The sequence below is a fragment of the Tiliqua scincoides genome, chromosome 13 (genome assembly GCF_035046505.1).
Source record: "Tiliqua scincoides isolate rTilSci1 chromosome 13, rTilSci1.hap2, whole genome shotgun sequence".
Taxonomy (NCBI): domain Eukaryota; kingdom Metazoa; phylum Chordata; class Lepidosauria; order Squamata; family Scincidae; genus Tiliqua; species Tiliqua scincoides.
The window spans coordinates 9,390,362-9,407,580 of record NC_089833.1 but is presented as its reverse complement, the minus strand read 5'-3'; the positions used below and the strand labels follow the sequence as shown (position 1 = coordinate 9,407,580).

The window sequence follows — 17,219 nt, the reverse complement described above, 5'->3', positions numbered from 1 at the left end:
CCACCAGTCCAACCTCAAGGCTGGTGTGGCTTCCAACAGTCTAGGCCAGGGGTGCCCAAACCCTGGCCCGGGGGCCACTTGCGGCCCTCGGGGGCTCCCAATCAGGCCCTAGGGGAGCCCCCAGTCTCCAATGAGCCACTGGAGACTTGCTGGAGCCCATTCTGGCCCAACGCAACTGCTCTCAGCATGAGGACAACTGTTCTACCTCTCACCTGAGCTGTGGGACAAGGGCTCCTTCCACTACTTGCTGTTTCACATCTGTGATGCAGCAGTGACAGTGAAGGAAAGGCTGGCCTTGCTTTGTGCCAGGCCTTTTATAGGCCTTGAGCTACTGCAAGACCTTCATTCATTCATATAAGTTCCATCTCTAATAAATTCATTTATGTAAATTTATTCAAATTTTAAATGTAAATTAATTCTTTTTTTTTTCCCCAGCCCCCAACACAGTGTCAGAGAGATGATGTGGCCCTCCTGCCAAAATGTTTGGACACCCCTGGTGTAGGCTGATCTAACGCAGCCTAGATGTTCGTCAGGGCTGTACTTTGGGCAGCAACCTCAAGAGAGTCAGAAGACTAGGAAGTAAGACAGGAGCCAGGAGTCAGAACCAAGGAGGAAAGCCTCAGCCCAAACAGGAAGTCCTTTATAGACCTTCCTGTTCCAGAAAGATTCAATGGCCAGCTTGGATAGGCAAGGCAAGTCTTGAGCCCAGAGAGCCTTATATTTCCGTGATGATGTTCCTGGCTAGCATGTTTTTATAGCATCACACAGAACTCAGGACTCTCATCCCCAACCCAAGCAGCTCCTGACAATGGTCTTCAGCCCAACCATCACAGTGGGCTTGCCAGGATTCAAACACCAGCCTTGTTGTCTCTGCCCTGTTGTGTCATTTGGGCCTGGTTTTCTCTGGCAGAATGGAGTCCTGCCTCCATTCACCAATTAGATTCATGTTGATGCAATACAAGAAAATGCTCCTGATGGTCACCCAACAACTCCTGGAGGCTCAGACAGTAGCGGTGACCATTTTACTTTTACCCAAGTTCAGCTGGCGCACCAGCGGCCGCCCCTCCTGAGGAAAACAGGTCTGGCTTCAGTAATTCATGCCCTAGCTTTATCTTGTTTGGATGACTGCATGATACTTGCAGCTCCCCTTGAAAACTGTCCAGAAACTGAAGCTGGAACAGAATGCAGCAGCCAGGATGCTTTGGGTCACCCACTGGTCCGAGCTGTTCTAAGCTCGGACTGGTCTAAGAGATCTGCATTGGTTGTCAGTGTTAACTGTAACCAAAGGTGTTAGTTAGCATCCATTAAAACCCTACACAGTTTAGGATGAGGGTACTTGAAAGACAACACATTGTCCTCCCTATCCTGCTCACTTTTAAACAGCCAGTGAAGACATTCTCGTTCCATGCAGCCTTTCCTTAAGTTGTATTCTTGTTTTATGTTGTTTGCTGTGCTTGTTCTATAATGGTTGTGTTTTTTTTTAAATTATCATTAATTGTTTTGCTGGATTGCAAGCCATCTTGATGACCCCTTACCTGGGATAGAAAGGTACCCCATAAATACTTGACATACAGGGGAGGGGAGTCCTTCAATTGCCACTCAACGCTCTCCACCCTTCCAAAATACACATGCACACACCATTCCCCCAAAAGCCAGGTAGTCAGAATTACCTTTTCCTCCATGACTGGCGGTGACTGAAGTGACAAACAGAGAGCAGCCAACACAAGTGAGAGGCAACAGCACAAGAAGCAAGACAAGAGAACAACCATTAGAGTGCAAAGGTCATGCAAGTGCACAGGTACGCATGTCATGTGCTCACACACACAAATACTCGTTTGAACAGAGATGGAGATGTTGCGCACACCCAGCCTCATAAAACATGCAGCTGTTTGAACGCGGTACAGACAAATCACACCTGGGTTAGCGCTTCCTGACCCACCATGCCCCACTCCTCCACCTGTTTCCTCTCACAGCACTCCCTCTGCCCTGCCTGTGCTTCCACTTCTCTCCTGCCACCTTTCAAAATGGAGTGGTGTCTTGCTGCCTTTCCCCTCCTTCCAATTAGCCTGGAAGAAAAATGGAAGAACTATTCTGCAGCAGTGTATGCAGATTGGTTGTCACAGGGTGGGGGGGCGGGGAAGGAACAGTGGGTTCTCTTAGCCCATCCCTCTCACATACCAGGCTCTTGAACATGCATCCCTATTTTGCAGGGTGAGCTTTGAGGAAGGTTCCAGCTCCTGAAAGCTAAAGACCACTGGTCTACACACCCTGGTTATCTCTACGGAAGGTTGGATAACCGGTACAAGATAACACCCTGGCTCATGTGGACATACTGATGTCACAGGTGCGATATCAGAAGCACATCAGCCCCCTCCAAAAAAAGGCCTGGGGGACATTCCCATGAACAATCTTGGTAGTTCGCACTGATCCAATATACATGTTACACAGAAGATTCATTATTTAATCTCCTGATGTAGGGGTTCTCAAACACCTTACCTTGGCGATTCACTGTATAATCCATGGTGGATCTGGGGTCTGCCAAGGCCAAGAAGTTGCAGGGTCAAATGGCGTGACCTGGAAGTCACTTCTGGGTTATGCCAACACACACCCCACATCACTGGCCATGTCATGTTTCTCAAAGTGTGCATCATGACCCACTATTTTGGGACCATGAAGCTGCAAGGCAGTCCAGAGTGTGATGGGGTGCGACTTGGAAATGAAGCAGGTCATTCACTGGCACGACCTGAAAACGACTTCTGGGTCATGCACCATTTTACCTTGCAGCTTCCTGGTCCCACGACCCACCAAAAATCGGGTCCTGTCCCACTGATGGGTCATGACCCACACTTTAAGAAATGCTGTCCTGATGTTTTTATTTTCACTAAACAGAAGCTAAAACAGGAAGAGGAATGGTGATGAGCAAGAGGGTGCTTAGCCCTTCCCCCTCATACTGTTTTCTCAAAGTTGTGGCTCTGCTGGGTAAAAATCACCAGCACCTTAGAGCTCTAGTGCTCCCTCTAGTGGGAGCAAACAACAGTTGAGTGTGTGATTTAGACTGGGGAAATGGGTTACATCCCCCTCTCTTGGTACCAACACTTCCATCCAGTTACACACACACCCCAGTTGTTGCATGGATATTAAAATAAATGCATCAGGCGATTAAATCAGGGATCTCCTAGTTTGGAGACACTCCAGTGTACTGGGAACCCCATTCAAGGATCTCTTCCGTAATAAGCAGTCTGGGCCACTATCAGTTTCCTCTTGCTGTGAGCAAATATGGCCCCTTCTCAACCAAATCCCAATCACATTGGGAAATGTTAGCAAGAACATGGATGGAGAGAGAGAGAGAGAGCTGCCACTTTTCCCATGATCTCAACAGCTGAAAAAAATGGCAGCCAGTCATTTAATATTATATTAAATATTAATATTTGATATTATCTGTACACATGATAATATTATCCCACTTGAGTACTGATCCACAACTACTCACATGGGGGGGGGGAGGAATGACTCTAAACATGTGAAGGATCCCCTCTCTGATACAAATTCCCCTGCTGAGAAGTGGTATACAACTACTGTATCTATTCAAGTACACAAAATATACACACATCAACATAGCAAGTACCATGAGCTCACAGGAACAGCCACTAATCAACGTGATAAGAAATGCACATACATCCACACTCAAGGACACGACGACACACAAAAGTATCTAGACAGCAGCGAGGCATGTTGTGACACCTGCACATCCAAATGGGCATAGCCGAGTGGACAAAATGTCCTTGGCTCTCTAAAAGACTGAGCAGAAAGTGATGTACAGCAAGCTGCATGGGAAGAACAATACACGTGGGGTGGAGCAAGTGTACAGCTCTGAAGCCATAATGTGCTCACAACGCACAAGGCACTGCCTGGAATGAAGGAAAAAGCCCCTGACGATGAGCTGAAGACTCACGGAAGCCGCCCAGGGATTTGGCCAAAGAAGTGTGAGGTGTGGACGCCTCTTCTCTCTTTCCAGGAGGCAAGCCACCTGCCAGCACCCACTAGGACTCCAGGAAGGTAGACAACTTGTCCAATACAGAGCAAGAAACGTCTCTGGTTCTCCTTCATCTCAACAATCCATAGGCCCATCACCATTTTTGACACACCTCTGCATGTACCAAAACCACCACCACCACCCTGAGTGTCAAACTCTAGACCAGCCCATCCAGGAGGTGGGCTGAGATGGCTGCCTCAGGCAGTATGTTGGCAGAAACAAGGGGCTTCATCTGCCATCCACCTTCACCACCACTCCTCTTCCTGAATTTGCTGGATTTGAAAAGGAAGAAGGAGCGGAAAAAGGAACATGGAGGAGAGGAGAGAAGAAAGATTCTAGTCCACTGCTCATGACTCCTTTGCACTCCATGGTCATATGTTTCAAGTACAGCACACTGAGGAGTATATAGATTGGCTATTTTTCACAGGCTGCTGCTGAGCCAGGCAGCCGTAGAGGAGGAAGACGGAGTTGGCGGCAGTAGGAAAGCAGCAAGGAAGTGGTGGTGGCCTTGGGTTGACTCTGGTCAATGTAGACATGCGCAGAAGCTGCATGTTTATTACACACAAGGTTGTTCTGTTCACCTCTAAAACGGGTAGTGGGAGGATTTATTTTTTAAACCAAAGGGTGCACCCCCTTCCCTGCCAAACCTGACTTGCAGCTCTTCCTCAGCCCATCTCCAATACCATCAGTCAAGTAGGGAGAAAACTGCTTACAACAGCCCAGGTAAGGTGGGGGCAGGATATGATCCCCTTCCCATGCACTCCTTTTAATGCAATAAGCAGACCCTGGCCCCACTCTATTATAGATGTTTAACAAGCATGTGGCTGTGCAAGACATTGAGTTTGGTTTTTATTCTTAAAAGACTATGGCCACAAAGAAAGGATACTTTTCTGGATTCATTCTCACCCTTAATATGCTTTGTGCCCCACTGAAGACCAAGTCAGTGACAACAACATTAAGGTTTGCTGAAGGGGGTGGAACTGCTCGGACAATCACTTTTGAAACCATTCAATCTTTCAATTACTTTGCAGCCTTTCCAACAAAGACCTCAATTCCCACACAGTCAGATGTTCACCAAGAACCCAGCTCTGCCTTCTTCCTCCATCTTTCCATTCTCCAGCTACTATCAGCACATTTGTAACAGCCTGGGTTGGAGCGACTCTGCACTGCACCAAGGGGCAATGCAACCAATGGAAGGAAAAGGGCGTATTCATGAAACCAGTGGCAAGGAGATGGCTTGGAGCCACTAAGAGAGCATAAAGTAAGGGCCAACAGGTGCCTGGGTCCAAGCCTTGCAAACAAACTCACAGCGCGAAGTCACTCAAGTGCCTGCAAGCGCAATGCCAAGATGCAACCCTACCTCCTCCCCGGCAAGCCGCTCTCATTCTGACTATTGCCCGCAACCTGTTGCATCTTGGAGCGCTCAATGTGTTCCACATAGGTTTGAATCATCTGTAGAAGGAAGAACAGACACAGATCCCAGTTTGTCTTTCAGAATTAATGTTCCACAGTTTTCCTTTCCCGAACAACCACGGCTTTCAAAGCGAGGTTTTAGAGGACACGATGGGTTGTGATGTTGTGGCCTCCCTCTGAAGCATGTACATTTTTATTCTGGATATGGAGACCAAATCCTGGTGCAAAGCAGTGTTTAGATGTTGCACTAGGAGGGGGAGAACCAACTTCAAAACTCTACACAGCCCCAAAAAAACTTATTGGGTGACCTCAGGTCAGTCAGTGTCCTTACACCTAGTCCAGGAAGAGTTTGGGAACCACTATTTGCAGGGGAGAACATTCAAATATAGAATCAGCCCACCTGCCACCTTAACTATTACTGTACTGGAGCACGTTCATCATCTAAGAACATGTGGAGAGACCAGCTGGATCAGCCCAAAGGCCCATCTTGGCCTCTATCCTGTTTCCCACTGGTCAACCAATGTGTAAAGTGGCCCTGATTCACTCCAACCATCTCTTGTCATTAAAAATCCCACATCCAGCATCCTGCAATCTATAACCATTGACCTCTGTATATTGACCTGTCTATAACTATGACCTCTGGGCAGGAGGTCTGGTCTAGAGGGTAGAGCCTCCATTTGCCTGAAGATTAACATCCACAAGGTCGCCAGTTCGAGGCCACCGGCACCGTGCGACCTTGAAGCAGCTGGCAAGCTGCAGCTGAGCTGTTCCATCTGCTCGGAGTGTGGGAGGATGGAGGCCAGAATGTTAAACCAGATCGGATTGAAACACCTGAATGTAGTGGTTCTTGAAAGAAAGAACCTTCTTTCAATTTGTAAAAATCCCTGCGTGGATTTAATAAGCCTGCCTATGTAAACCGCCTTGAATAAAGACCAAGAAAGGCGGTATATAAATACTGTATATTATTATATATTATTATTAACCAGAGCTGGATGTAGATCACAGGACCACTGTCCACACCTAGGAGAGAAGAGACAATGAGATACCTCTGTGTGGCGCTGGTGAAGAGCATTGTATTCTTTTTTCATTTCTGACTCGCGTTCCTCCAACCGGGAAACTGTTCATTGGGGAAAAGAAAAAGGGAGAAAGAGGATTTCACTTTCATTTCCAGAAGGCAAAAAGTCATACAAAGAAACCTGATATTTTGCAATCATTTGGCAATTCAAGGGGTAGGTTTAGCCACAGATGGTCTATTGCCCACAGACCACAAAAGCAGCAGGAGGACACAAACGGGATGATTGCACAATTGAAATTGTGCTTTGTTTTACACCAGATTCATCAGAATTAACTACAACTCCGTCATCTGAAACTCACAAGCACTAAAGCAAGTTCAGATGTACACAACAAACCATAAACATGCTACAAGTCTTGGGCCTCCATGCACTTTTGAGCACAAGAAAAAGAGAGTAAAAGCTTCCATTTCCAGTTTGTTATTAACCACAATTTCCCATTTCATCCAGACCTGGAAACTGTGGTTTGTACTAACTGCTGTTTGTTGTGACCTGCTTTCTGTTCCATCTGAACTTGGGGAGCTTTGATTTGTACGCACCACAGTACGACAACAAAGATACCAAATCAGGATCAGATCTTGTTTGATACCCTGGTTTGTTCAGCAACTGTGGTTTGAACAACACTCTCCCTAGTGCAGGAAAACAAACGTTTTCATCCTCTGCATTTTTAGGAAACATGGTATATAAATCTGTAAAACACTCAGTCTAGCCTAGTACTTTCTGCAAATATATATTTATTCTTATTATTTTTTTAATATTATAAGCCACTTTGATTGCCCTCACCTGGAGAGAGACAGAGAGAGATAGAGAGATAAAACCATGCTACAACTATCCTTGGCCCTGTCCCCCATTAATTACATGTGGCCTGGACATAATGCTATTACCTTTGACCTGGGAAACTTTGCTGCAGAGGTTAAACTGCATTCACTGATCAACTGAACAAGCCCTTTAAAAGCACACATGTGCTGCATTTGACTGCTATTAGTTAACACACACAAGGTGAGACCCGCAGAATTCGATACGTGCATGAGGCACTGGATAGCGGCCAAACCATGCATAACATGTCACGTACCCTGGTCAGCATAGTTTCTGGCCTTCAGCTCCAACTGTCGTGTGTGAAACTCCAGGTGCTCAACTTGTATCTGCAGTTCTTTCTTCTCCTGCTCCAGTGCATCTTCAAATTCAATGAATTTCTACACAGGACGAGAACAAGCACAAATGGATAAGTATGGGCTGCCAAAGATGGAAAGGGACACTGGGACTTACCATGAAGCTTTCTTCGTGTTGATGGAAGGATGGCACCTGAGGTGGGTTCGCAACTTGCTCAAGAGGCAAGGCGATGATAATTAGCAAAGACCTGGAGAGCTCCCTAGGAGAAGACTCCCTCCTACTTTTCTAGACGTATGATAGTTTGAGACATAACCACAGAAACTCCCACTTGGAAAAATGTAAGTTAATATAGCTTGCAAATGTTAAACAGCTTAAACATAAGTTAACACAGACCTGTCAAGGGAATTTTGTGCATCTAAAGAGATCCTACCATTGTCCTGTAAGCTTAAGGCCATAGTAATCATAAGAACATAAGAACAGCCCCACTGGATCAGGCCATAGGCCCATCTAGTCCAGCTTCCTGTATCTCACAGCGGCCCACCAAATGCCCCAGGGAGCACACCAGATAACAAGAGACCTCATCCTGGTGCCCTCCCTTGCATCTGGCATTCTGACATAGCCCATGTCTAAAATCAGGAGCTTGCACATACACATCATGGCTTGTAACCCATAATGGATTTTTCCTCCAGAAACTTGTCCAATCTCATCCCATCAGCAGAGACAGCCTTCAACCGCTGGGAGAGGCTTGATGTCATAGGGCACAAGCCTAATGAGGTCTACTCAGAAGTAAGCCCTATTTTGTTCAGTGGGGCTTACTCTCAGGAAAGTGTGGTTAGGATTGCAGCCATGAGAATATAAGAAGAGCCCTGATGGACCAGGCCAAAGGCCCATCTAGTTCAGCTTCCTGTATCTCACAGTGGCCCGCCAGATGCCTCAGGGAACACACACAAGACAACAGATACAACCTGCATCCTGGTGCCCTCCCCTGCATCATGACCTCCTTCCACCTACAAAAAGGAATATTCAAGACTTCTACCAATGTTTCCTTCTCTGTTAGTAGAGGATGACATCCAGATTGAAATAAGAACCAGCAGTCCAAAAAACTCTCTCTTAACTGAGGGACAGTGGTTGAGCGATGCCTCTTTCTCCTGCGTGTTGGCTTCTGCTACGGAGGTTCAGCCAATCTGGACTGGATGGCCAACCAACTCCTCCATGGTGTGCAAAGGGCAGATATTGAGTGGATGAGGCCACTTGGTTATCTACTTCAACGTTTAGCCCAATTTGGAGAACTTATTCCATGCCATTGTGACTATCCAATCTTCTTTGTTCAGTTGGTGGCCATGCTGAAAGCTCGTAAAAGAAACTCCTTCCTTTCTCTATTTTGTTTGTTTTATTCTTTTGGGGGGCGGGGGTCAGAAGAAGAAGAAAGGAAAAAGAAATCCACTTCTAACCTCGGATAGGGAGAGAGAGGGAAATCAAGAAAGGAAGCAAAATGAGGTAAGATTCCTTATAGGAATATTCCAAGGACTTCTATTATGGAATTCCTTCCTTAATAGGCCTTGAGATGGAGAAACACTCTATATATCATGTTTGTTTTTCCTTGAGAAGGCCAGCAGTAGAGAGAACTTGAGACTTCCGACTCAAAAGCAGACAATGAGGGAAACTGGGAGGGATCTCATCTCAGGGAGCTCTCAAAGCATTTGCTAATTATCACCAATCCTGCCTCTTGAACGAGTGGAAAATGCCTTCCTCCAATAACTGAACAAACCCTACCTTTGGGACACTGTCAGGATTAGAGACTAAGAGCTGTGTCCGATATCGATGCTTCCTAACAGGAGAAAAATTTTCCAGTAGGGACACTGTCAAACAAGCATCTGACCATGAAGCTGTACAATCCTACCTGAGCTGGTCACCAGAGAGGAGTTAAAAGAAGAAAGGACTCCAAAGGAGAAGTCAAATGTTTGGCTAATATTTTTCTTATTGTAAGTCTGGACAATATTGCTGCATGCTCCAAGCACTGAGAACGTCCAAAGGTCATGCAACCAGATTTGGTTTCCTTTGGATGAATGAGCACTGGAAATTTATGAAGTCTCTGGAATTTACAAATCTATTGCTAGATCGTAAGTTTACAAGGCTGTTGATCCACCACACCATAACACATCTCCAGAAAGAGGTATCTCAAACGGTATTCACCCTTTCAGTCCACTGAGAGTTCTCTCTCTCTCCCCCTCTTGCATCCCTTCCAAATTGCCCACTGCAATTTCTTCTCAAATACACATCTTACTGTAGCCCTTCCATCGTAACAGAGGAGGCTGCGTGTGCATATATGTGGGTAAGGCGATCTATGCGCCAAACCTGTGTGTCCATTTCACCAGCTGTCTCCACCACATTAGCGCCTGCATCACCCACTTCTTGGCCCTTCAATAGGGTACACTGGGACCCCCACAGAGCAAGGGCACCCATCAGCCTGCAGAGCCAAGCTGAACAGCATCAGTGTCAAGCTGAATCGCTAGCTTGGATGTAGTCAGCTGACCCTTTATTCAATGAGAATGCATCAGACTCAATAAAATTCCTTTCTCCAAGCCTCTGTGGTACAAACTCCTCATTACAGATGCATCAATACATGTACTCCTTTTTCCATGTTTCTTTCATGGTTTGGCATTATGCTTGCACACTCTATGCTCTATGCTTGCATATTCCCCCCCTTACCCTTGGCGCGCACTCTTTGAGGAGCAACCTCCTGGTTTTCAAAAAACCCATATTATGCTGTTACATCCAAAACGGCAAACCATGATTTGTACATGCCCTGCAAACCATTGTCTGCTGGTTCCAGGGCTACAGCAAATGAAAGATTGCTGAAAATCAAGATGAGGAGAGCAAACAAAGGGTGAAGAGAGTGTGGAAGCATAGGTCTCATTGATTTGTGTCATGGCAAGCCCTGGAACCATGCTGAAAAGTAAGGAACTGCTTACCAAGAGAAGCACATGAGGGGAAGGGAACATGCACAAGAACAGCACTTGTTCAGGTAATGCCAACCTTGGTTTGGTGTTCCACCTGGACCAACCCTTCATTGGAGGATAATTCAAATTCTCCCTAGTGATTCATTTTGCCTCAACTGGCCTTATAGATCAAACAGCCCTGAATTCCCCCTGCACACCCTCCCCCCAAATCTTACTACAAAAATCTTACTACTAAGAAACTTAAAAAAAAAAAAAAGACAGCGTTCCCTGATGTCTAATGCAAGGGCCAGGAAAGAAAAACAACCAACGCTTTATCTGCAGACAGACCAAGCGAATTGGAAATAAATAATTGAAAAGCAAATAGCTACTCTGACATCCCATCATGATCTTTACAGTCAGCAGAGAGAGAAGGCCCTGGATGGAGCTCTCCGTCATGTACAAGCAGGAAAGACAGAAAGAGAGGCCTTTGCAGAAGCTCCCTGCACCCAGAATACTACCACATCAGAAAGAAGCCTTCTCCCCAACAAGTTAATTTTCCACACTGTGGCTTGGGGGAACCTGTATTCTGGTACAGTCCCAGTAGAATTATCTGTGCTATCTGTCACAGGCCAACCACAGAAGCCCAACATGCATGGAGAATTCTGTACCATTTGTAAACACACTCACACATATGAACATATGTACGTGGCTAGTTCATATGATTACCAGACATGTCACCAGCTCTCAAAGAACTGAGTCTGGTTCAATCACTTCCAGCACAAACCACAATTTTGCCCTCCAGTGAATGAGCTACATTAAGAAGAACCAAAGGAGAAATCTGGGTATGTAGTAAGTAGAGTCGAGCACTGAGCACAGAGCAATCGTGAATTGGCCTCAAGGCTATTTAGTACTGTGGTTATTGTGAAAGGCGGGTTATAAATGTGCCTGCATTTTTTTTTAACTCTTGAAGCAAGATACTGTATATAAACTGAACACTAGCAGCCCCAGACTGCAAAAGATGTAACATAGAAATGCAGCCAATTTAAGCCATTTCTGCCCAACGTTGCATATATGCAACAGGGATCAAATGTGTACACCTGTGGGCTGGGCAGAAATGGGTTAAGTTGTGGCCACCTTGGTCCACGAGAAAATCATCCCAAAGTCCAAGGAGGGTGATCTTTTTATAAGGAACAACTAAAATATTAGAAAGTAGTGGTTTTTTGGATACTTTATCAGCCTGGATGGCAAAGCAAAATTGGCAGGGGTGGAGGAGAGAGAAAGGAAAAGCTGGATGTGGTGCTGAACACTGGCGGATTCTAATTTCTCCACAAGAACACTGCAGCTATAATAAAGATGCTTATCAAGTATTTGAGCATCAAAAAGCAAAGTTGAACATGTAATGCACAAGGCCTCTTGATGTAACTTCAGTGCTCAGAGGTGCAAAAAATGCTGACAACTTCCACAGCTAATCACTCTGATGGAATTTAGACATGTGGTTGTTTATTTTCCCCACCAGCATTCTGCAAGAGTGACACCTAAAAAAAAGTGAATGACATCTCCTAAAATGTTAGTGCCGGGAGAATCCCTCCTCCACCAACATGGGCCATAATGCCGATCCAGTGGCAAGCCCTGATTTTAGGGACCGTGTGAGTCAGTACGGAATACGAACTAATGGAATTCTCCTACCCCAGTAGATAATTTCTGGCGAGGACGAGAGCTTGGAAGAAGCATGCTGTCCTCGGGAGGGGCAGAATGCCTCTTCTGAGATGACAGCCCTGTGATGCAGGTCTTGAAAAAGAGAACTGTGCTTTCCCCCACTTTCTCATATGCAAATACATAGCCGTGGGAGGGGCTGTAGCTCAATGGCAGAGGACATGTTTGCATGCAGCAGGTTTATTATTTATATTGTGCCATCAATCTGTATGGCACCTGACACAGAATGAAAGGACAGGTCCCTGCTCCAAAGGCTTTACAGTCTAGACACCAACTCAAGTGAGACAATATAAGAAAGGGAGGCAAATGAAAGCAAGGATACAGTGTTTCAGTGTCTATGTATTTAAGAGTAGATACAATAGGGAATGGTGATTAAAAGGGTTCCAAAGAGTGGGTTTCGTGGAAAAAGCAGGATTTTATAAAGGGATTTGGATTAAGTGAGGAAACATCACACAGGTGTTCTAGGAGATGGTTCCAAGCATGAGAAGCAGCCAGGGATAGAGTCCCAGAACCCCTGGCAGCATCTCCATGTAGAACTGGGCATCTGAATCCTGGAAAGTCATCACCGATGCAGTGTAGACAACACAGTAACACCTCCGTTAATGCCTATCCTGAAAAGCCAAGTGCTGTCTGAAGCAGTACTATAGGAGACTTCATTAGCGGAAATGGGAGCCAACTGGCACTGCGCTACCCAGAATGCCATGTTCTCACTGGTGACAGTGGCTGTCAATCAATCCGTAATGAAGATAACTGTAACAGACCAGATCGACACTAAAGAAGTCCACATGATGGGAGGTATGACCAAACTGAATGCTAGATGGCCCAGTGGTCTGGCTTGGTGTATAAGAAACTTTCACATGCAGAGTCAATCAACCTACTAGAATTCACATGAATAATCAGCTGAGATCTTTATGACAGTTCTAATTAAAAGTCATAGACTATTTTCTGACATGGGCCAATGTCTACAAACGCATCTACTACACTGTTTAAAAGTTCTGCTCCCATACGCATCCTGTGAGCAGAAAACTGCAAAATCAAGGCAAGCAAAAAAACCTATTTCTTTAATGTCAACATGTAATTAATCTCCATTCCTTTTATACCATTTAGTTATAATATTTTAACCTTTATCCATCTTTTGTTCAAAGCTGAAAACTCCTAGGGTAGCACCCAGCCAAAATTAAGCATAACTCTGGCTTGTTCGTCCAAAGATATGATTCTCGTTTCAGGCTTGAAAGGTCCCAGGTTCAAATCCTGAACAAGCCCTACCAAGGGGAACAGGGTGACTTTGGTGATGGAGCTGCAAACTGAGTGGCATAGCACATGCCTGGCACACAGAAAGTCCCAGGTTCGATCCCTGGTGTCTCCCAGAGCCAGGAATGGCTAGGAAATACCCCTGTTTGAAACCTTGGAGACTGGCTGTCAGTTACTGATTTCAGAGAGAAAGTTAAGCGTGGGCTTAACTATCTCACATTAAAATGATGGCACTTTGAAATATTTATTTTTGGCTGGACTGTGACCTTAATACATTTTAATACTTCCTTGTAAGGAAGGCAAGATTACAACCATCATCAGGACTATTAAAAAAGCAGTCACAATTTAGGGGGGAGGGGTGGAAATTCAGTTCTGACTTCACTGCAATTTAGGCAAGATTAACCAAATTGCAATATACCTGGAACTAAGCAGTTGACGGTGCATTAAATGTTCCACAATAATGGAACGACAGAAATGCTCACACAGGAGAAAATGCATTGGAATCATTTTGTGCTCCTCTTTCAATCTCAAGCATCTTTTACATGCATCCACAGCTGTCAATCATGTCCCCAGACACAGCGCCAGGCAGAGTCGTGACGTGGGATCAGGCATCGGGCCCGCAGGGGCCGAAAAGAAAGGCTTGACAATTGATTTAAGGGGAACAGGCATCCAACACAGATGATGCATAGAAAAGCATGCAGAATTATTCGTTCCACCATGACTGTGGCCTGAGCAAAGGAAAATCCCAATTCCCAACACTGAAGTGATACTGATAAAATCCCATTCTAAAATAAGAAAGAAAAGGACCGACCATTTAGTCTGACCCACAAGTACACAAAGCCCAAATTGGATGATTATGTAACACATGGGAAGGCCCAAGGCTCTCTGGTCCATTCAAAATGCGCAAACTATCTCACACTATAAACAATAATCAGCTTTACCATAGGGTTTCTCTTCCAATGTTTACAAATGCACCACCTACATCACACAATGGCGGAAACTCAATACAGATATACCTTTAGGCCACAGCGTTGGGGATTTCTGCGTCTCTTGTTTCACCAAGCCAAGAAAGGTATGGGCACTAAAAAATAAACCAAACTGCTTCCTACTGGGTCAGATCCTTGGTGCACCTCGTTCAGAATTCTCAGCATTGACTGGCAGCAGCTTGTCACAGTTCCGAACAGAGGTCTCTCCCAACCCTACCCAGGGATACTGTCAGGGACTGAACCAGGGACCTTCTGTATGCAAAGCTGGTGCTCTACCACTGAGATACAGCCACATCAAATGGTGGATGGATAGAGGGTTGACTGAACTTCAGGAAATGAAAATGTGGAGAAACAGGAAAAGCAGGAGTTGGGCTGAGTGATAGCACAATTAGTATCAATGGGGGGGGGAGATTAGTAGGATATTTTCTGGGGTTTAAGAGTGGGCTTTGCTGCCCACATGGGTAGCCAAAGGACCTGGTCTGTTACCAGGAGTGATGGAAGGGAGATCCAGGTGGGTGGAGGCAAGGAAACAAGATGAAAACTGCACAACACCCTGCAGCTCACCACTGAAATTATATCAGTGGTTTTGTTGGATTCCCATCTAACCTCACGCCACCAATTACATCACAGGGTAGATTCTGATTTTTATTATTATCATTTTTAAGCTCTTCCTCTAATCCAAAAAGACAGCTCTGTGGATGCTTCTCCTTGTGGTGAAACTGCCTTCACCATTGATTTGGGCTAGACTAGGGGACAAGTTCTGCCAACTGATGGGAAGTAACTACCTAGCCTTTCCACAGACTGGCCCAAACCATGACTTGGGAGTACAGATGGGCATGGCAAAGGAAGAGGCTGTGAATCTTCCATGGGGCAGGACTGCTGAAGATAAGCAGGTGGAGTGGGGGCTGATCATGGGCCCTGCAAAGGAAGGGGCTGTGCATCTTTCATGGGGCAGGACTGCTGAAGATAAGCAGGTGAAAGGAGGGCTGGCTGATCAGTCTCCAATCGGGCAGGCGGGTGGGATCCCCATGAGAGAGCAGAACAATAATACCAATCATAATGCACTGCAGACCCAATCCTCTCCAGCTCCTGTATGGGCCACAATGCATCCCAGTGGTAAGGGAACACAGATTCCCATCCCTTGAGAAGGCCCCAGTGACTACCCCTCCACTGCAGTACACACCCCACTAGCACCACTGCACCAGCACCGGGAAAATGGATGGGATTGGGCTCAGTGTCCATTTACAGTGAAGGCAATTGCAGACTGCAACCCTCTTTAGCCGGGCCAGGGCAGGGGGCCGTTCAGTTCGTGTCTTTGCCCCTCGCAGCCCCATTCTGGTCTATAGGTCTACTCTGGAAGAAGGGAGCTGGGAAGCAATGGGCTTTGGCACCCTCTGTCTCCTGACCCAAGCTGTATGCTCAAGGAGCAGCCCCATTCTGGTCTATAGATCTACTCTAGAGTGAAGGGGCTGGAGGGCAGTGGGCTTTGGCACTGTATTCCTCTCTCCTGGCCCAAGCGGTGTGCTCCAAGAGCAGCCCCATTCTGGTCTATAGGTCTACTCTGGAGGGCTTCGGTACCCTCTGCCCTGGCCCAAGCGGTGTGCTCCAGCAGCAGCCCCATTCTTGCCTATAGGTCTACTCTGGAGTAAGGTGGCTGGGGGGCTTTGGCACCCTCCGTCTCCCTCTCCTGGCCCAAGCGGTGTGCTGCAGGAGCAGGCCCATTCTTGCCTATAGGTCTACTCTGGAGTGAGGGGGCTGCAGGGCTTTGGTACCCTCTCTGTCCCGGTGCGAGAGGGGTCCCTGGCTTGCCTTCCTCCTCCTCCTCCTCCTCACCTCCTCGGCCTGCTTGCGCAGCGCCTTCTCGCGCTCGTACTGGGTGAGCAGCTGCTCGTTGTCCTCGCGGAGCAGCTCCAGCTCGACCTCGTGCTCCTGGTTGTCGGTGAGCACCGAGTCCAGGTTCTCCAGCACGGTCACCACCAGCGGCATCAGCTCCTTGACCACCTCCTCGTCGTAGCAGCGGATCAGGCGCTCGAACTCGCGGTAGATGCTGTTGGCCAGGCCGGACACGCGCTCCGACATCACCGAGCCCGAGCAGTAGTCGTCGCCCGGGTAGCCCCCGACGCCCCCCACGCCCTCGTCCAGCTGCAGCTCCAGCATCCTGCCGGCCGGCCGGGCGCGCCCTGCTCCGGGCACCTGCTCCTGCGGAGACGGGGATGGAGACGGAGGGGATGGAGAGGCTGCGCTGCCGCCTGCGCTCTCCGCCTCCCGGCCCGGCTCTGCCCACCGCTGGCCACTCCCGCCGCTCCCCCCGCCGCGGGCACAGGCGCACCAGCGCTCCGGCTCGGCGCAGCCGCCCCGCGCCTCTCCCGCAGGGGCTGCCTGGAGGCCGCCTCTCCGACGCGCACACCTGACCTGCCTGCAAGGGGAGGAGCAGGATCTCCAGACTGATGAGGATGATCGGGGGTCCCCAGACGGATGAGGATGAGGATGATGATCAGGGGTCTCCAGACTGATGATGATGATGATCAGGGGTCTCCAGACTGATGAGGATGAGGATGATGATCAGGGGTCTCCAGACTGATGAGGATGATGATCAGGGGTCTCCAGACTGATGAGGATGATGATGATGATCAGGGGTCTCCAGACTGATGAGGATGATGATCAGGGGTCTCCAGACTGATGAGGATGATGATGATGATGATGA

General features: G+C 47.3%; 1 protein-coding gene across 3 annotated transcripts in view; it reads right to left on the bottom strand.

Moving 5' to 3' along the window:
* The window catches only part of MAPK8IP3 (mitogen-activated protein kinase 8 interacting protein 3), a 59,647-nt gene extending 42,975 nt beyond the window's left edge, over positions 1-16,672 (bottom strand). For all 3 annotated transcript variants that reach the window (XM_066640361.1, XM_066640363.1, XM_066640362.1), the window contains exons 1-4: positions 16,349-16,672; positions 7,589-7,709; positions 6,493-6,563; positions 5,394-5,485 (exon numbers count right to left, since the gene is read on the bottom strand). In XM_066640361.1, coding sequence (XP_066496458.1) covers positions 5,394-5,485; positions 6,493-6,563; positions 7,589-7,709; positions 16,349-16,672 — 608 coding nt within the window. The remainder of the gene's footprint in view (positions 1-5,393; positions 5,486-6,492; positions 6,564-7,588; positions 7,710-16,348) is intronic.
* Between the last annotated feature and the right edge of the window lie 547 nt (positions 16,673-17,219).